The sequence below is a fragment of the Ascaphus truei genome, chromosome 1 (genome assembly GCF_040206685.1).
Source record: "Ascaphus truei isolate aAscTru1 chromosome 1, aAscTru1.hap1, whole genome shotgun sequence".
NCBI classification, from domain to species: domain Eukaryota; kingdom Metazoa; phylum Chordata; class Amphibia; order Anura; family Ascaphidae; genus Ascaphus; species Ascaphus truei.
This window is the reverse complement of record NC_134483.1, coordinates 109,514,796-109,536,642: the sequence shown is the minus strand read 5'-3', so window position 1 is coordinate 109,536,642 and position 21,847 is coordinate 109,514,796. Positions and strand designations below refer to the sequence as shown.

The window sequence follows — 21,847 nt, the reverse complement described above, 5'->3', positions numbered from 1 at the left end:
TTCTATTCTCCAGTACCTGGGAAGTCTCTCCTCCTCAATCTCACTATGCCCTTCCTATTGCTTTTTCTGTTTACCGTTTCCTCTCTCCTTTGTGAATGTCTCTGTTCTCTCAAACTTTCCCACTCCACCATTATTTATACACCTCTCTCCCAACAACTTCTTTACCCCTCAATAAAAAAACACCCACACAAATCCTCTATTCACACCCTCTATCTACTCCTTCCTGCTGCTGGGGATCTCCTCTAAGCCTGAAGCCAGACATACACACCTGATCTCACCAATGCCTCCCTGCCATCTCTGGAGTGTGACATATGATTAAAATGTACAGTATACAAACTTAAGCTCTTACCTCTAAAAGATATGTTCCCAGGTACTGCACAGAGTAATATGGTGCTTTAAAGACTGCTTTTTCTTTTTCTGTCAAAAAACTTGTGTTGCTGGTGAAAACGTGAGTCACTTCTTCATCAGGATGATGTGGGTTGCATAAAATTGCCTTACCAGCCTTCAAAACTCTAGAGGGGGAGGCCAAAATCACAGAGAGCATGCGGTTATATGTTTGTATTTTCATAAACCCTTTCCATTACAATATATATGCATTATGAATTATGTTGTCAAAATGTTAAGAAAACCAACTTTTCAACCATCAGCCTCACTGACAAGTTATAAAGGAAAACAAAAAAACCAATCTGCAGGGGAACTGTGCGCTGTGTCACAAGTATGGTAGTCCTGAAAGCAGCCACTATTAGGGCCGCTGAAGACTACAGCCTTCACTCGGGCCTTACGTGGAGGCGTGGCCTAGCCCCACCCGACCTCCTGCGGGGCCTAACTTCCAGGTTCAGCCCAGCAGGCCCCCCTCCGGGCTGAGGAAAGCGTTCCTTCGCTCCCCCGTCTGCAGCCCTGGGTGCTGTTCCACAAGCCAGCTTCAGCACCGGAAGACACCTTATAGCTCATTCAAGTAAATAGGCCGTAAGCTGCTTCGTAGAATAGCAACGCTTTCCAAATATGGACCTATAAATCATGCAGAATATCTTTTATATCCAACATAAGACAACTGTCCTTAAAATAAACTCTCAGGAGAACACTAAAATAAAAGGTAAATGCCTAACAAATCGCTCTCCTAAGCAGAAATGTGAAGAATTGAGCTGCTCTTTTCTGAAGACAGATTAGCACACGCTGGGTGTCTTGGAGCAGAACCGCCATGGTGTTACCACATGTACATATGTATGTACATATGTATGTACGTGTGTATGTACGTGTGTATGTACGTGTGTATGTACGTGTGTATGTACTGATGCAGCGGCCGTTATTCGAACACATCTCGGCGCCGATTTTGAGTTCTCTGCTGTTCCCCACGCAGCATGAACGCTGCCAATCGCCCCAGGCACCCGCGCTTATCGCGGATGTTTTGTTTGAATTTCATGGATTCTGTTTCTTTGTTTGAATTTCATGGATTCTGTTTCTTTGTTTGCAATAAAATGGATGAATTGTAATGTGTACAGTTCTGTGCTACTGTGTCAATTTCATGTTTTTAATAGCCAGAACACTAAAATTCGTTTTTCTGCACTCGCAGCGCTCGCATCTTAGTGCGGGGAGGCTGGAATTCATCCCGCGGTTTCAAATCGGGATTCCGATGTACATGACGCGTGAAGTGTTCGAATAACGGCCGTTGCATCAGTACGTAGCACCATTAAATGTACATAGCGCTTCACATTACTAAGATACGTAACAATCAAATAATAAAACAAAAATACAAATAAGACACCGGGGAGAAGTGCTTCATATATAAAAGTAACATTTAGGAAAAGGAGTCCCTGCTCTGAAGAGCTTACAATCTAATTGGTTGGTAGGAAGAACGTACAGAGACAGTAGGAGGGCATTCTGGTAAGTACGTCTGCAACGGGCCAAGCTTAATGTATGAGGTGTAAAGTATCAGCCATGGAGCTACTCATATGCTTCCTTATGCAGTTGTGTTTTAAGGTGGGTCTTAAAGGTGGATAGAGAGGGTGCTAGTCGGGTATTGAGTGGAAGAACAACTCAGAGGTGTGGGGCAGTCAGTAAGGTTTAAGGCGGGAGAGGGCTTTAGATACAAATGGGGTATAGAAGACATCCTTGAGCAGAACGCAAGAGTCGGGATGGTGTATATCGAGAAATTAGGGCTGAAATGAAAGGAGAAGCAGAAGAGTGTAAAGCTTTAAAGGTGAGGAGGAGAATTGAGTATGAGATTTGATAGGAAGCCAGGAGAGGGATTTCAACAGGGGAGACACAGACAGATTTTGAAAAGAGTAGAGTGATTCTGACAGCAGCGTTTAGGATAGATTGTAGGGGAGATAGGTGAGAAGCAGGAAGGCCGGACAGCAGGAGGTTACAGAAATCGAGATGGGAGAGAACTGGGGTCTGTGTCAGAGTTACAGCAGTCGACCAACAGAGGAAAGGACGTATTTTTGTAATATTGCGGAGGAAAAAACGACAGGTTTTAGCTACCTTTTGAATGCGAGACAGGAGTCGAGTGTCACCCCTAGGCAGCGTGCTTGCGCTACTTACTGGGTGAATTATAGTACTTCCAACAGTAATGAAGGAGGTGGTAGGGCCAGGTTTGGGAGGCAGTACAGTATGAGGAGCTCTGTTTTTGACATGTTAGGTTTAAATCGGCGGAGGGCCATCCAGGATGATATAGCAGAGACATTCAGAAAGTGTGGTCTGCACAGCAGGTGCACAAACAAATGGTGTTATCCCCAGTGGCGCTTTAATGTAATCAGTGATATTACTTAGAATAAGAATATTTTATCAATGTAAATACTGCTTAGTTCACTATAAAAAGTGCATCAAATACATATAATTGTGAAGTGAATAATAAATAAAATATACGTCCAAATACAAACAAATGTGGTTTGCAGCTCAAACCCCTGTTGTAGATTGCTTTCTCAATCCGTGTTTCTCAGGTGTCCAGGTGTTGTGGGGAGCGCAGGTATGTGAAGAAAAAACATACAAACAATGGTGCAATACTATATGTTTTTAAGAGAATTTGGTGAGTGAATATTTCCAAAGTCCAACGAAATTTGTACTCACAAATTTCTCAATCTTTAAGTGTATATAATGGTTTCTTTGCGGTGCTGTACCAGAGATATCACACACACACACACACACACACACACACACACACACACACACACACACACACACACACACACACACACACACACACACAGTGTCACCTTTTGCCTGCCTGGAATATCCATTCACATGGAACCCATATAAGCAAATCCAATGCTGTTCACACAGCTTTTAAGCACAAAATGGGATTAGATGCAGTCCTTCTTGGTCTAATCATTTTACCATTACATTTTTGTCTCAAATCATCCTTTATATATATTTTTTATGGTGAAATTCTTCACTAGGTTGCCATTTAGAAGAGAAAAAAAAAAAAACACAGGTGAATATTTTGGAGGTTTCTAGTTTCAGAAAATTCCAAAGACCATTTTCTACTTTTTACATGTAATCTCTTTGCAATATGAACGCTTTGGACATTCTAACGCATTCTTTTTAGCATACATATTCATGAAAAATTGGACCGTAGTGGCACCTAAGACTGCCCATTTCATCTACTGTACTTGTTTAGAAGCCACAGGCATACAAATCAAATACTTTTTTTTAAATTCCTTAACAGTTCCATTTTCCTATTTCAGGCATAGAATGGCCTGTCCAGTATGTACTCCCCCCACATCTACTGAGAGAGTCGAACACATCTATTACTCCTTTTTCATAGAAGTGCTCAGTGACCACTCCACATGACCCTCCATTATGGCCGTATAGTTAGATATAAGCCAAATACCCCAGCGCTAATTAACGATTTATTATTGCTGCTAAGCACTTGTAAGGTACCGTTTCTGGCCTCCATTTACAAAACTCTAATTGTTGACACAAAGGGAGTCAAAGATGCTTACACACGGTTACAGAGCTAATTAAAACTACAATTTAGGGAAAGTAATATTAGAAATGGAAGAGAAGATCATACATGAAAGAGTGCTTTCCCTTGACTAGAAATCTTAATAAGTTACATGAAGCCAGACTGTACCCTGAAATTAGCATAACAGAACCTGGTACCTATTTATCGTAACAAAATCACTATAGTTCATGCAAAGATACGCTTAAAAATGGGCCTACTGAAATAACACTGAGATTAAGTGCATTGGTTTCAAAATCATACGTCTAACCCCAATTCAGACTACATGAATAATATTTTATCCGATTTATTTTATATATAGTATACACACAAATGTAACGAAAAAAGACGGTGCAAAACAGCGCTAAAAAAATATAAATAATGACAATACTTGAAATAAATATTGCAGTCAGCCTGGCAAATACTGACTGTACAGTCAGAAAATGAACCACAGGGAAAAGAAAGAATTGCCGGCGCCAAATCAGTCCTTTAAATAATAATAAATCCGAATAAAGACCAAACCGTCTCTTGCAAAGTGCCAAAAGTGTCCTTGAGCTAACAGGCAGTGAAGGGGTCAACAAACGGCTCACACCAAACAATAGTGCAATATGTAAAAAAGAGAAGAAAACAAACAGATAACGGTGCAGTACGCCAAAAAAGTTGACATTAAAACATTAAAAACTCACACATGACAAACATAACACACAATGACAGACAGACACTAGCAAGACTATAATCCTAACAAAAAGCTATTTATTAACATTGAAATACTGGGTTCCGGAGGATACAGCACTTAAGTCAAGAGGGGTAAAATTAAAACCCTACTTACAGGACAGTGGATGGTAAAAGCAGTGAAGCTGAAGATCGCTCAGGTGCTCCTCTCTGAAGATAACTGGAGCTCCTTTAGGGATTGCCTCGTGTGGGGGATGGATGTTGAGTCGCACGAAAACCGGAACTTCCTGGTGGATGTGACGTCACACGCTGCGGTGTTACTGAAATCGCTGCTCCTCTTCCTCTCCTTTCCCCCCACAGCCTGCACAACTGCTGCCAATATCCTCCACAACCAAACGAACAGCTCTAAAAACAGAATAATCTCCCAACGACGTTTCATGCACATACGTGCACTTTTTCTGACACCCCTGAAGAAGTGCACGTATGTGCATGAAACGTCGTTGGGAGATTATTCTGTTTTTAGAGCTGTTCGTTTGGTTGTGGAGGATATTGGCAGCAGTTGTGCAGGCTGTGGGGGGAAAGGAGAGGAAGAGGAGCAGCGATTTCAGTAACACCGCAGCGTGTGACGTCACATCCACCAGGAAGTTCCGGTTTTCGTGCGACTCAACATCCATCCCCCACACGAGGCAATCCCTAAAGGAGCTCCAGTTATCTTCAGAGAGGAGCACCTGAGCGATCTTCAGCTTCACTGCTTTTACCATCCACTGTCCTGTAAGTAGGGTTTTAATTTTACCCCTCTTGACTTAAGTGCTGTATCCTCCGGAACCCAGTATTTCAATGTTAATAAATAGCTTTTTGTTAGGATTATAGTCTTGCTAGTGTCTGTCTGTCATTGTGTGTTATGTTTGTCATGTGTGAGTTTTTAATGTTTTAATGTCAACTTTTTTGGCGTACTGCACCATTATCTGTTTGTTTTCTTCTCTTTTTTACATATTGCACTATTATTTGGTGTGAGCCGTTCGTTGACCCCTTCACTGCCTGCTTGCTCAAGGACACTTTTGGCACTTTGCAAGAGACGGTTTGGTCTTTATTCGGATTTATTATTATTTAAAGGACTGATTTGGCGCCGGCAATTCTTTCTTTTCTCTATACACACAAATGTAATATATACGTGTCTGTGTGTGTATGTATAAACATTAATGGAGCGTGCGCTCTTTAGTTTATGTAGCTATGCAGGATGTGGTTCATGCTTTGAGGAGCAGCCACTTTTTACAGGATCCTTTCACAATTTTTGTTAATACTAGTCCATTTTTGGGCTATTTACAGTACAGTATATTTATTGCATCAGTTTGTCACACATTTTCAATATTTATTTCCTGTGTCACTTTCCTATTTTTATATTGTCATTTTATTATAATTTTTTTACCAGCACATTCAAAGCTGAGATTTAATATTAGAGGTTTCAGAATAGCGCCGGTTATCTGTACGTACACACACACACACACACACACACACACACACACACACACACACACACACACACACTAAATTTTAGCATGATGTGCTGTGAAGGTGGGAAAGAAATTAAGCTAGCCAAATGAAGGTTAATTTCCAAGCGACTAGTTTTTACTTAGGGGAATCCCATCCTACCTTATTAAAGCCTCCCTCTCTTTATGACCTTCCTTAACTAGGAGAGCCACTTTCCATCTGTTGAAGGCCCCTGGAGCAGCAATGCGTGTCAGGTTTTCGCGCCATCTTTTAGGTGCAGATTGCATCTGAGGTGAATAATGGGAGTCCCTTTCGATTTTATATCCCCATTCGTAAGTCGTTTCATCAAGCCATCTGCCACTTTCGGCACTGGCAATTATGTAGTCTTTGGTGAGAATCCACTTCCCTGGAAAGTAAATTAACTGTGAGCCAAAAAAAGAATGTGGGTGAAGACAAATGGCAAATCAAGGGATGATTAGAAAAGCAATTAAAACCCAACAGTTAAGTAAATAAAAAAATGTGCCCTTAGTATTTGTTTTATATAGGCATCCTTTGTTGAACAATTTTACATCAAGTAGGATTTCTCATGTCACAGATCTTCTCAGCTCATCTGTGAATGGGGGAGTTTGTTTGTTTTTATACAATATAAAACATTTATAGCTATTATAGAAAAGTGATGTTACATCTCTATAATTACAGTCTTCTGACATACAATGATGTTGATATTGATAGCCTGGTAAAGTGGTTATTAAGAGGTTCTCGGAACTTCTTGATCTGCTGCAGGGTCTCTGAGCAGAAAGGATTTGGCTGGGAAGGGCCAGGAGCGCGTGCGTGCCTGCTGACCACATTCACTGTGGTTTTAGAATCCATTAAAAACGTGTGCAGTCAGGTTTCACAACGAGTAACAGAGGGGGGGGGGGGAGGGGAGGCGAGGAATGGAAGATATGTGGACTATAAATGTATTTTTGCACATCTACGGATATGGCCTGGAAAAAGTAGCTCAGTTGGGAAGTAGAGGAGCGGTTTGGATACCAGTGTCCGTCAGCTTTCCTTGTGATCTTGGCCAAAATCACACTCTCACTCTGTGCCTCAAGAACCAAAATGAACAATAGTGGGCAGGGATGTCTTTTTCATGAAACAATCTATGTACATCAGCGGTGCACACATTCAGTCTTCACGGGCTACAGAATGACAAGTTGGTGAAGAAATGTACAGAAACATTGTGAATCTGGTGCATCCAAAAAATGACTTATCCATATAATATCATGAGATATTCATAAATATGACCTCCTTAAATGATGATTGTAGTATCAATTCAATGTATACAGGGGATACTAGTGCCTAGTGTAGCCTATGGCAATCACACAAAAACAAACAGCATCTCCCCAGAATTATAGACAACCATCCAATAAGTAGTATATAAAAAAATATGACAAAACCTTGAGAAACTCACTTTGTAGATCTCGGTTTCAGCTTGTCTGTCCTTGGTCTCCGTCTGATGAGGTCAGATAGCGTGCAAATTCTGCCTGGTAGAGTAGCAGCAGGAACAATTGAACAAATTGGCAGAGCCCTTCAGGATACTAAATGAAGAGACCCAGAGGGGGCTGGATCTTTCCAATAAAGAATCTATTTTTTTTATATGTGAGCCCCATCTGGATCACTTCATTTAATATCCTGCAGTGCTCTGCCGACCTCTACCATTGTTCCTGGTTAAAAAATATACACCTACTGTAAGTAAATGGTCTTTGCGATAATAAAGGGTAGGTCAATTGGTCAAATACATGTCATTTTGGGAAATCCTGAAAACCAGGTCTTCTAGCAGTTCTTGAGGACAGAACTTGCACACAACTGATAAACCGCTCTGTGTACATTGTCCGCATTGCATCTGTCGGACATCAAAATTGTAACTTCGAACTTAGCTGCTTGGCAAGCCAATGTTATCGTGGCAGACCAGGAGATGGAAAAGTATAAGCACTCCATGGCCGGCACTCGGTGACATTAGTATTGTTATTTTTTTTTAATGAAGCCAGTCATTTGCAGATAAAGAAAACTAAACAAAACAGATATATACATGAACAAGGGAGAAAGCTGCTACTGTATATAATTTCAGTAATTTTCTTATTAGTGTATTAATAATGTTGAATATTTACTCAAGCGTTGCATAAAGTGAAACAACATGTTACACAGTAGAGGAAGTTGAAAAAAGACATATGTATGTCCATCGAGTTCAACCTATGTTAAATATAGACGGCAGATACTTATCCTATGTTATAGAAGGAAATAGAACATTGACGTATGGTTATGACGGCTTACAATATATGGGTTGTAGTGATAGACAACTGGGTACACGTAATTGTTTATGGTGCAATAGTTTAAATAAGTGTAGGGAGTTACAGATGAAAGGTTCCCCAAATGAGAGGTTCCCCCAAGGAGACGATTAGGTCATGTACCAGTGTGTATAAGAAGGAGCAAATGTCAACTACCTTTCGCAGGACTAAAACCACTAGACTTTGTAAGAGTGAGAATGTGAGTCGTCAAATGATAGGGAGGAGGCATAGAACAATAGAAGAGGTGAAGAAGAACTAGAGAAAGAAGAAGAGGGGTTTAAGGAAGGCAATCAGAAAATTGGAACAGCCATTATTGCTCCCGCTGGTGTTTTGCAGTGGGAGTAGACGCCACCCTAAGAGTGTGTGTATATATACATGTGTGTGTGTGTGTATGTATGTATACGTGTGTGTGTGTATGTATACATGTGTGTGTGTGTGTTTGTGTGTATGTATACATGTGTATGTGTGTGTGTGTGTGTGTGTGTGTGTTTGTGTGTATGTATACATGTGTGTGTGTGTATGTATACATGTGTGTGTGTGTATGTATACGTGTGTGTGTGTGTGTGTATGTATACGTGTGTGTGTGTGTATGTATACGTGTGTGTGTGTGTGTGTGTGTGTGTGTGTATGTATACATGTGTGTGTTAGTATACATGTGTGTGTGTGTGTGTATATGTACACGTGTGTGTGTATATGTATACATGTGTGTGTATGTATACATGTGTGTGTATGTATACATGTGTGTGTGTATGTATACATGTGTGTATGTGTATATGTATGTATGTGTGTGTGTATGTGTATATACATACACAATATATATATACACACACATATATATCAAATGAAAATCTTACTGTATGCTCATTTGCAGGTCTGCAACCCCGCCTTTCACCATTATCACCCAGCACACAGCGCTTCCACTGCTGGAAGGGATTCTGGGAAATGACATGCAAATATATATAAATATATATATAAATATATATATATATTTATTATGAATAGATGATACTGTTCTGTGGCTAATTAAATTATTTTATTTGTGCAAGCTTTCGAGATACACTGATCTCTTCTTCCGGCGTTCTTACAATGAATAAAGCAAGCAAGGCTTAACTTAAAACAGTGCATCTTGGAATATTATCTGTGACTGAAACCCATCCCTACCCCCTGTGCAGTATCCAATTTATGACTTGAGGTGTTAAATAGTCCCTGAATGTTAGCGATGTAAGAGTGTGTGTGTATGTATGTATGTGTGTATGTATGTAAATATTAATTTATAAAGTGCCCACAGTGTATACAGCACTTTACAAAAGGTGTGTGGACTGGCAGTGTATACCAATAGTGTGGGTAGGTATGGAAATGTAAGTGGGTGTTGCATTACTAAAAGTGTGTGTAGACACTATGTGGCCCCTATTGGTATATAGGGATGGAATTACAGAGTATTACAGAGTATTTGTATGTGTAAGATGAGGCAGCTGTGTATGCAATCATATAGCGCAGTATGTATAGACGTGGCCTTTAGCATTCATGGGAAGAGAGTTCTCGTGTCAGTAGTGACTCATGAAACTGCGGACTCGGTTTAGGCCACCGCTAAGTGTTCTGAGCAGCTGCACTCCATGGCCATCTCTCTTTCGGTGTTCTAAGATTACAGGTGAACAGGTGAACCTTCCTCTGATTTTGTACTCCAGATTCCTGTGTGGTATTTGTATTGTGACCGCTGTGTGGAGCATTGCACAGGTTTTGCATCTTGCGTCCAGGAATCTGGAGTACAAAATCAGAGGAAGGTTCACCGGTTCCTCCAGCAATGTCGTGTACCTCATCATGTGCATAAAATGCCCAGGGGGCTGCTACTATATAGGTGAGACGGGACAGGAGCTAAACAAGAGAATGAATCTGCATCGCCACAGCATCACACGCGTAACAACACAGTCCTGTCGGCGATCATTTTTCTGACTCTGGCCATAAGATGAAGATAATCTTAGAACACCGAAAGAGAGACGGTTGCATGAATACAAATTTATGCAAATGTTCGGGACACTTAGGGGTGGCCTAACCGAGATCGGAGTTTCACGAGTCACTACTTACACAAGATAACCCATGAGTGCTAAAGGCCATGTCTATACATACTGCTCTATATGATTGCAAACACAGCTGTCTCCCGCACATACAAAATACTTCTATGTAATTCCATCCCTATATACCATTAGGGACCACATAGTCTCTACACAGACTTTTAGTAAAACAACTCCCTCTTACATTTCCACACCTACCCACACCATTGGTATAAACTCCCACTCCACACACACCTTTTGTAAAGCGCTGTATACACTATGGGCGCTTTATACATTTATATTTTACATACACACACACACACACTCTTACATCACTAACATTCATGGACTATTTAACACCTCACGTCATAAATCGCATACTGCACGGGGGGAGGGATATGTTTCAGTCAAAGATAACATTCCAAAATGCACTGTTAAGTTAAACCTTTCTTGCTTTAATCATATAACACAGCCAGAAGAAGAGATCAGAGTATCTTTAAAGCTCACACAAATGAAAGCATTTCGTTAGCCACAGAACGGTATCGTCTATTTATTTTTGATTATTAATCTCGGCTAACACGGTACAGATACCTCTACATATATACATACACATACATACAGTATATAAATAAAACATGCATCATAGCTGGGCCAATCTGTTAAAGTACTGCCATAATCTCAAGTGCTACTCAATACTGCTCTGTATGGAACACCAAGCAAAAGGCTTTTCATTGGGGCATAGCATTGGAAGTGTTAGGCCGCGCTTACAGTGCGCGCGACAGCGACATCGCGAAAACTGGTAGCCGGCAAAATTAGATTTTTCAAGGGCTGTCGCGTCAAGTGACGGCCCTTGAACCAATCAAATTGCCAGAATTGCGCAACGCCGCTGCCCGGCGAAATAGAACTTTCGCCGGTAGCGACGGGTGACGTCACCCGTCATGTCGCCATCGACGGCACTATAGGCATGGCCCTAGGCTGCAAGTATACTCGCGGCACCGCCGGAACAAACTAATGAATGCCAATGAAGGCGCACATGGTGTATGCGACCAAGCGCTCAATTCTCAGCAAGACAAATGAATTTGTCTTTGCCGTGCGACGGCCGCGTCACGTGCACGTTTCAGCCAATGAGGGCGAACCGCTCACGGACACACCTCCCTGTCGCCTGAACATCTCCTGAAGCACAGTTCACATTTGCGCAAGCGACAGGCGTGTGCCACGTGCACGCGCTCCTTGAATATAATTTCTTATGGGCGAGCATGATATCGGAGTTCAGAATAGATAGAATTAAAGATATATGAAATAAAGTAGATTAGTACTTCTCTTGTTTCCAGTGTGAGAAAGGGTAGACTTCAGCAAAATGTTTGGAAAGCGAAAGAGGTTTGGATAAGAACCATGGCCCTGAACGTCATAACAGGAGACGTAGAAAAGCATTCTGTTAACATCATCCATTATACAAGCATTGATATCAGATTTGTTACTCACCTGTCGCACATGCTGCAAGCCACTTTTCACTTTTGCATGGTTGCTTTGCAATGAGGTGTGTGCAATTTTCAAACTTCTGTAAAAGTTTAAAAAAGTCAGTTAAAATGTTTTTTACGGATTTAACTTTAAATTACATGAATTTATTTAACTATACTAGATATGCTACATTTCTTCTGATTTAAAATATATCTAATTCCTTGCTATAAATATGCCCTCTTTTCACATCTCAAAACATCCAGGGGGAGCATGTGGAGGAACAAGAGAACAAAATACACAAATATATAAGTGCAGACGTAATGCAGTAGGTGAAATAATTAGGCAGTGTCTTGGCTCGTATAGTTGTTCTACTCACAGGACTAAAGAGTAAATAAATGCAATTGGCAAATTGGGTTGCCACCTTTGAAGGTAGCTATGCACCGGACCCCCTAACGATTCTCCGTCAGCAAATACGCATGTATAAGGAGAGAGAAAACTACATAGTGCGATCAGTATGAAAACTTTATATATAAAAAATCAGGGTAAAAAGTGCGCACTTACAATGTGCTAATAGGTTAAAAGCATATATCACACAATGTGAATTGGAGGTATCCCGAACAGCTCACCGCCTCCCTTAGGTCTTCTAGCTGGCTTCCACGGCTCTGTATCCTGGAACGGAGCTTCCCTCTGTGCGCCCGTCTGAACGTGTGACGTCACGGCTGTCTGTGAACCGACCCTGCAGCCGTGACGTCACACGTTCAGACGGGCGCACAGAGGGAAGCTCCGTTCCAGGATACAGAGCCGTGGAAGCCAGCTAGAAGACCTAAGGGAGGCGGTGAGCTGTTCGGGATACCTCCAATTCACATTGTGTGATATATGCTTTTAACCTATTAGCACATTGTAAGTGCGCACTTTTTACCCTGATTTTTTTATATAAAGTTTTCATACTGATCACACTATGTAGTTTTCTCTCTCCTTATACATGCGTATTTGCTGACGGAGAATCGTTAGGGGGTCCGGTGCATAGCTACCTTCAAAGGTGGCAACCCAATTTGCCAATTGCATTTATTTACTCTTTAGTCCTGTGAGTAGAACAACTATACGAGCCAAGACACTGCCTAATTATTTCACCTACTGCATTACGTCTGCACTTATATTTGTGTATTTTGTTCTCTTGTTCCTCCACATGCTCCCCCTGGATATTTTGAGATATTCCTAAACCTTGGAACCCGTGAAACAGGTCCCACCAGTGAGGTTTTGAGCTGGGGGTTTGGTTACTACATTCATTTTCATCACTTACATAGATATTAATATTATTATTTTCACTTTTTACTAAGTTGTTTGCGCCTGTTATTCACCTTTTTACACAATATTCCCTCTTTCACATACCACCACTAGTACAAGTGGCATAAATACAAGGAAGCAATACGTTCAATACCTAATTATAATAATACTGGCATGTTCTTGTATAGCATTGCTAGTTTTACATAGCGCTTTACAAAGACATTTTTGCAGACACGGTCCCTGCCCCGTGGAGCTTACAATCTATGTTTTTGGTGTCTGAGGCACAGGGAGATAAAGTGACTTGCTCAAGGTCACAAGGAGCCAACACCGGGAATTGAACCAGATTCCCCTGCTTCAAACTCAGTGCCAGTCAGTGTCTTTACTCACTGAGCCGCTCCTTCTCAAGATCTGTCATTGAAAACAGAAAATAAAGATACTGTGCATACCAAAACCATTTGAAAAGTAGGTTAATATGAAAATGAAATCATCATTATATAGAACACAATAACATACAAAAATACAGAGATGGAACAAGTTTCAGGGTATATATTCATCCCTCCTTCAGGTTGTATTGTAGCCCTTACAAATGCTGGTTACAACCCTTTATGCAAATTCCTTTCACAGGTAATGGAATTGTAAGATGTTGCTCTTAAATTATAATAAAACTTGTTCCGTGTGAAAAAAATTAGATTTCCATTTTTTGAAAGCAGGTGGTCAGAAGCGCACTCACATCCAGGGATATAAAATTGGGGGGGGAAATACACATATGGTGTAACAGAGTATGATAACAATGGATACAACAATATTAATAACCAGCAGTATGGTATATATTTCACTCAGATTTGATATACGTAATGTAGGCCTTGTGGTTATTAAGTGACCACCTCAGATGATGATATTTGGTGTTTGTCAAGGAAGTGGGGAGGAGAATCCCATAGCATGAAACAGAGGACACAAAATATAGTGCAGATTGCTTTATAACAGATATTAAAAAATAACAAAACTCACAAACATAAGTCGGGTGCGAGCATTGGGACCACTATGGGTCAGATAGTGACGAAAGTCCAGCACTCCGTCATTCTCTGGGGGTCCAACCGTGGCAGCCGTCCACAGTGTAGTTTCCAGAGGAAAAGGAGGACTCAATCTCCTTATAGCCCCTGAGGAAGTTCTTTTAAGAATGAAACACGTAGGGGGAAACAAACAGACCAGAGGAGGACTGCTTGAGCAATGGGTGTGCTGTGAGGAATTTCCTGCAGGAGATTGAGCCCTCTTTAATAGGCGTCTGAGATCAGATACATTGTAAATTCTTCTGTATTTGGTACCATTTTCAAATGACCTGAAAATTGCAGGGAACCCTTCAGGGATCCCCGGGGGAAACCCAAAGGTGCCTAGGAACCCGTTAAAAAAACACTGCACTAGAACCAAGTTCACAAACTCTTATCACTGTAAAGTATTTGGTTACTTTAAAGCAGAGGTGCGCAAACTGGGGTGCGCACCAGATTGTCTGCGTGGGGCGCAGGGTTTACAGAGGCCCTCTGCGCTTCCCGAAGGATTCGCACATGTTCGAAACAAAGTATTTAAAGTCAATATCAGTTGTCAGGGTAGAAGCTACCCTGTCGCCGAAGTACGGAGTTGACGATTGCTACAGTTTGCATAAACAACTCAAGTTGTTTTTTCAAGCTGCAGCAGCGTCACTGGTACTTCGTTAGCCAATCAAATCATTCTTGAAAATGATTTGAACAGAGCAACACCCACCCCTAAGCTGAGGCTGTAGACCCGGCTCCTCAACGCTAGCAAAGGTCTGCTGGGGATGATGTGCACACATCGCCCAGCAGACTGACGCGCGCACACACGGGCCCTCCACCTCCTGTCTCTGCCACCCTGAACAAGGTCAAAGGCACGAAAATTAAATGCCGGCGGCGAAGGCCTCTGTAAAGAGAACATACCTTGGGCTCAGACGGCTTCTGGAAACGTGTCGCCATGGCATCATGGCATCAAATTACGCCGCAGGATCATGTGACATCACGTTGCCATGGCAACGTAACATCATGACGCCCAGACCCAGGAGCCAAAAAAAGAGGGAGGGTGCGCAGAGAGAGGGACAGCCGGCAGGGGGGAAAGATTGTGCTCCCCTGCTTTAAACATCAAAAAAGTTTACAAAAAGGTTTGAAAACGAATTTCATACAAAATTTTATGCGAAAACAAACAATTAGTGTATTTGAAAAAACAGAGCTCTCCGTTCTTGCCACATGACACCTGTTCTCCGTTGTCTGCACTGGCTGCCTGTAAAATGGCAAATTTATTTGAAGACAGGCTTTTGACATTCAAATGCACTACATGACCAGGGCCCCAGCGATCTGAAAGAGCTTCTAGTTCCCTATACTCCCATTCGCTCACTTCGATCTGCAGATAAAGGACTCCTAACAGTTCCCAGAATCCCTTTAACTGCCTCTGGGGCCCGAACTTTTAGCCACGCTGCTCCCACTCTTTTGAACAATCTGCCTCGCACAGTTTGAGTCTCATTGGGAGAAAAGCTCTATAAAAATAAAGTTATTATTATGGCCGTTGAGGGTGTTACTATAGCATCTAAAGGGTATTTGTGCAGTCACAAGCAACTGCAATTGTTAGCATTAAAGCGTACAACTACAAAAATAAGGTTCATCACAAAGAGTTGGCAAAAAATATATAAATTATTATTATCTAGAATGAAAGCTTCATCTTATTCTATCTGCCCAATTGTTCTAGCGATTTAAGGGATTTTCTACCATTACAAAAAAGTTACAAGAAAGTTTAGGAGACGACTGCGAGGAATGTGGCTGGATGTCCAGAGTTTCCACCCCATCTAAATATAGAGGCACAGTGGGAAAGCACTGGCGGGCATTGACCGGACATCAAGGGGTGGCACTGAGCTATCAGGGGGTGGCCACTTGATGGTGGGAATCCATATTTGCTTGGCACCGGTAGAAAAAAGGACAGGCAAAGGAGGTGGACAATTATAATAAAGTTTAAACGATATATAATAAATGTGGAACTTTGCAAGATGCTACCTACATTAAATGGACAACCATCCATGTCATTTTCAATGGCAAGCACAACTCTCCAATTAAAGTACATGATATAAACTTATCTTCTATGTAGTTCGACCAATGTTGAATTATTCAAATGATCTACTTACCACAGAATCAATATATATGCAATCAAGCCTGAATAGCAATTCAACCAGTGCCTCTTTCTCTACATTCTTGAAACCAGTTAACTGAATGATTTGTTTCTTCAAAGTTACTTCCATCTGTAGGTAAAAAAAAACATGTACAAAAAGTCAACATGCTAGCTGTATCAACATTAACATTTAACTGCAAATTCATCTTGAACTAAACGATTCAGGTTTACATTAACCAGACAACTGCATTTTGTAGTTAGTGAACCATAGCCAACAGTGCATAATAAATGATAATTAAAAAATATGGATCAATCTTTTTTTATCATTAGATTCCACTGAAACAGCATTATTGATAGGAAACTACTCAGAATACATATACAGTATATGAGGTCATGAAAAAGAAGCCGTGAGAGTTAAGCAATGACAAATGACTTTCCATTATGCTCTAGGACTAACACGTCTGTCATGCAATGTCAGCACCTTGTACAAGTTATCAAAACTGCCACAGATTCCAAAGATTGTCATGGGAAGTTAGTCTACATTCTTCGAGAATGCAACAGTGCACGTACAGAAGCCGGCTTTTGGTGTTAAGGCCAGAAATAGACAAATCCTACATCACACAAGAAATATAACAAATAAAATTCTGCAAACAAAAAAAAAATATATATATATATATATATATATATATATATATTTTTTTTTAACATATTCATATATTTATAGAAAACAAAAAACTAAATCCTGCAGTGGATGGCAACAGCATTTTGGTACTACAAATCCTACCTAAGGTAATTTCGAATTTACATATTATGAGTGTGGTTCAATCAGTTCAGTCATTTTTGCTGTACAGTACACACAATATTTAATGCTATATATTAGTTGTACTTATCCTTGTATGAAACCACATCTTGGTTGACTCGTACTCACCGTCACGGGAGACCAGGACTAATACCAGGGATCAATATCGCCAGACAGAAACCCAAGAGTTTATAAAATTAATTTATTGGTAAAAGATTATCCACAATTGTACACAAACAGGCACACATACCTAACCGGGGAGAACTGGGGATACTCTGCAGAGCTAGGTGCAGGACCTCCTTCCAGATATTTCCTCTGTTTTTCTTCCTGCACAGTGTCTACAGGGACTGGTTTTCAAACCTGGGACCAGCACTGGAGCTCTGCATCTGCAGCTTGAAATCACCACCAGAACTGGAGCTTGAGCTAACTAGGGGTCTCCAGGTCTCCCTCCCCACCGCTTTATACCCTTAACCCACAGCTTTGAAACATTCAGAGCAAGGTGCGGTCTACCTCTGATTGGTGGTTAGAAATGCAACATAAAAAGAGAAACATACTAAATGCTACAAGGAAAGGGCACAGACACTTTTGCAACATTTCTTCTGCAAGCCAAATTAACCCCTTGTCCCTGAGGTGCTGGAGTGTGTGTGTGTGTGTGTGTGTGTGTGTGTGTGTGTGTGTGTGTGTGTGTGTGTGTGTGTGTGTGTTTGTGTGTGAGAGTGTAAGTGGGAGAGTGTGTGTGTAAGTGGGAGAGTGTGTGTGTAAGTGGGAGAGTGTGTGTGTGTGTGTGTGTGTGTGTGTGTGTGTGTGTGTGTGTGTGTGTGTGTGTGTGTGTGTGTGTGTAAGTGGGAGAGTGTGTGTGTGTAAGTGGGAGAGTGTGTGTATATAAGTGGGAGAGTGTGTGTGCGTGTGCATGCGTGGAAGAGTGAGTGTGTAAGAGTGAGTGTGTGTGCGCGCGTGTGTGTGAGAGCGTGTGCGTGCGTGTGTGCGCGTGCAAGTGGGAGAGTGAGTAAAGACACTGACTGGCACTGAGTTTGAAGCAGGGGAGCCTGGTTCAATTCCCAGTGTCGGCTCCTTGTAACCTTGGGCAAGTCACTTTATCTCCCTGTGCCTCAGGCACCAAAAACATAGATTGTAAGCTCCACGGGGGAGGGACCTGTGCCTGCAAAATGTCTCTGTAAAGAGCTACGTAAAACAAGCAGCACTATACAAGAACATGCTATTATTATATACACACACACACACACACACACACACACACACACAGTTATTTATTTTTTTAAGAAATGCTAACAAACTTTACGGTTATTCCAATATGGGTTTGTGAGTAGCTACTGTAAATTACACAAAAAGTGGTTCATTTGCAGGAAATAAATGTCTAAAAATGCAGCACTGCTCTAATTTGTAATTTAGTGAATTAAAATCTTAAAACACTTCAGAAATAGTTGCTGAATTAAACACTTTAAGACAGGCATATTTTTCTTCCTGAAACATGACAATTGTCTGGAAATGCATGGTTACTGTCTCAAATAGGCCACAATATGGATTACAGCAGCTTTGTCAGGGTGAGTAGTAGCCCAAACCTAAAACGGTGGTGTGCCACATACAGACAAAGAAGCAAATTAGCTGCTATGGGACACCAAATGAAGAGTGGGATACCTATACTGTGCATTGCAAATTTAAAAGGCTAATAAGTAAATGGTGTAATGAGACCACTAAAAAAAAATTAATTGCACATTACATTCTCAGTCATTGTCTGTTTTGGGAACAAACATTGATCCCTGGGGCAGTGGTTATCAACCTTCCCCCCGCCCCCCACCCCCCCTAAACACTGTGCTCAGTTGCTGAGGCACCCCTACAACAGGACCAGGTCACAAAAAAACACAGAACAGAGAGAAAGAGTCACAGGAGAGACACAGACAAGTCAGAGAGGGGGCAGGAAAGTCAGAGGGGGACATGGGAGTCACAGAAAACACACACACACACACCAGGACAGTAACAGAAAAACACACACAACTGGACAGTAACAGAAAAACACACACAATTGGACAGTAACAGAAAAACACACACAATTGGACAGTGACAGAAAAATACACACAACTGGACAGTAACAGAAACACACACACACCAAAACAGAACAAATACACACAGGACATAGACACAGCCCCACCTCTTCTCTACAGCCCATGCTGCTTCCTCCTCTGCTTGGCCACACCCCGCAGTCTCCTGACACTTCCTCCTGATTAGCTGCTACTGAGTAATGCAGCCAATCAGGATGGAGGAAACTACACAGCCTTTTAACAGCAGCCCTGCTCTGGGAGATCGGGGAAATCCCGCGGAACACTTTTGATGCTCTCACGGAACCCCAGCGTGTCACGGAAGCCCAGTTGGGAAACACTGCCCTAGGGGAATAGGGCTAAACAAACCCCAAGCATTTGGGATTGACGACATTTTTGGATAAATGGAAAGCCATCTTAAATGACTGAAGTATGGATTTCATGCTGCTCATTATTGAAGCTATGAAGTATTAAAATAAATTAGTTAGAAGAATCTATACTGCAAAGAGTTTGCATTAACAGCTCAGGTACAAAAAAATTAAAAAAATTTTTTTTTTACAAATTAACGGCACAATGAATATATTTATACACGTAAAAATCAACTTTTATTACAGAAGAAAAAAGTAAATTCAAAATTATTAAATAGGACTAAAAGAATAATGCTGTTTATAATTGGACACGGTTAAACAAAAAAATGTTTTCTTCTAGTGGCGAGTCACTGTGAAAATCTAAAAATGGACCATTTATTAAGAAACGACGAGTGCCGAGATGACTTAATAGGATAAGAATTGCAAATCGACCGAACCACTAGAAACTTTACCAATGCTAGCAAGTCAGAGACCATCACCACAAGAGAAGTCGGAACTATCCACTACCAAGACGCAACTCCAAGGAGCCAATTCAAAATGTACTAAATTTGTCACATATGATCCTTACACTTGATAAAATTGGACTTTTACAAAATAGATGATCATTTATTCCAAAACGTTGTGATATTACTCTTTTGAACAAGGATGCCTTTACATTTTGTAGGAACCTTCAACTTAAATGTTATCACGTTGAAGATGGCTAGTATATCCACGATAGTGCACCTTTGAGAAGGTGATGTTTCGAGAGATAGACACTTCCATAAAAATAGGAGTTCTGGATCTAACTTTCTGAAGCCTGAGAATGAACAAGTCAAAAGAGGGCTTCCCTTAAACATTTACAGAACGACAAATTGATTATTCTCAAAAAAGCTTATCGAGGGGGGTGGAGGGATTGTTGATACTCAACACCACAGATTTGCAGAATGTGTTAAGAAAGTGCAATATTATTCCCCTTTACCAGCAGATCCTACAAATAGGATTACAATCCAGATTGATGCATTACTTGGAGCTATGGAAAATAAATAGGTAACTACTAAAATGGCAGATAATATGCGAGTTAGCGAGTACTACATCCTATTTTACCTATTTTTAAGGGTACATACACTTGTTTTTCCTCCCTTGAGTCAGCCTATAGTAGCTGGTATAGGTTTATTGGAACCTGTATCACAATACATAGACCTATACCTCTACTATGGAGTATTAGGTCTACCAAGATGTATGTGATTCTATGCAAATCATTGATAAATTAAAAACAGTGGCCACTCAGGATATACTCCTCTGTACTCCTCTGTATATTCCTCTGTACATTTGATATGGAGGCACTATACACAAATATTTCTCACCCAAAAACTTTAGAGTTTATGACAATAATATGGAAGGATAGAAACTAGTCTTCAGTTTTTATACTGGAACTATTGCAGCTGGTTCTGACAAAAAAAATTCCGGTTCAACCATCAATTTTAGGTTAATGGTATTGCTATGAGGGTCAGCTATGGCCCCATATTTTGCAAACCTTTATGTTGGGTATTTTGAAAAACAATATATTTGGCCTACCACGAACCCTTTTCCATCTTTTATTTGATTGAGTGAAAGATATATAGAAGATGTGGTTCTACTTTGGCCTGATACTGAATCAGAATGACTATGATTATATACATATATTAATCATAATTTGAGGTTTTTCATTACACTAAACTACCGATGTTGTTCGCTTACCAAACATCAATATCGGTATAAAAATGTAACCACTTCGTACCTTTTTGTACCGAAAACCTATGACCTTTCATTCAGTATTGCATTTTGAATCAGCACATCCTCACCACGTAAAATGCAATATCCCTAAAATGACAATGTTGCAGACTTAGATTATGTATCACAAACCTAGGAATAGGGAGACATTTTTCTTATGATATTGATACCCTGACATCCAAAACCTATGCCAAACTAGGTGTACTTTATAGGAACAAATCCTCCCTAAATCTGCTGGTCAGAAAGCGTATCGCACAGCAGATGCTGATGCCAATTATAGACTATGGGGGCATAGTATAAGGCACAAAACCCCAAACTCACATTAGCAAACTTTATACCCTCTACAATTCAATATGCCGCGTTGTCCATCCCCTCCAATGCAACTACAACACACATCACTGTGAAATGCTCAAAGAACTAAATTGGCGATCCCTTGAGGCTAGGCGCAAACTTCATCTTTCTTGTCTTGCCTTCAAATACTTTCTGGGCAAGCTACCTGTC

At 40.9% G+C, this 21,847-nt stretch overlaps 1 protein-coding gene across 6 annotated transcripts in view; it reads right to left on the bottom strand.

Annotated features, from left to right (window-relative positions):
* Positions 1 to 21,847, bottom strand: part of SLF1 (SMC5/6 complex localization factor 1) — a 144,614-nt gene that overhangs the window by 76,529 nt on the left and 46,238 nt on the right. For all 6 annotated transcript variants that reach the window (XM_075593191.1, XM_075593186.1, XM_075593214.1 and 3 more), the window contains 4 exons: positions 16,393 to 16,506; positions 11,958 to 12,033; positions 6,263 to 6,506; positions 350 to 512 (listed from right to left, as the gene is read on the bottom strand). In XM_075593191.1, coding sequence (XP_075449306.1) covers positions 350 to 512; positions 6,263 to 6,506; positions 11,958 to 12,033; positions 16,393 to 16,506 — 597 coding nt within the window. The remainder of the gene's footprint in view (positions 1 to 349; positions 513 to 6,262; positions 6,507 to 11,957; positions 12,034 to 16,392; positions 16,507 to 21,847) is intronic.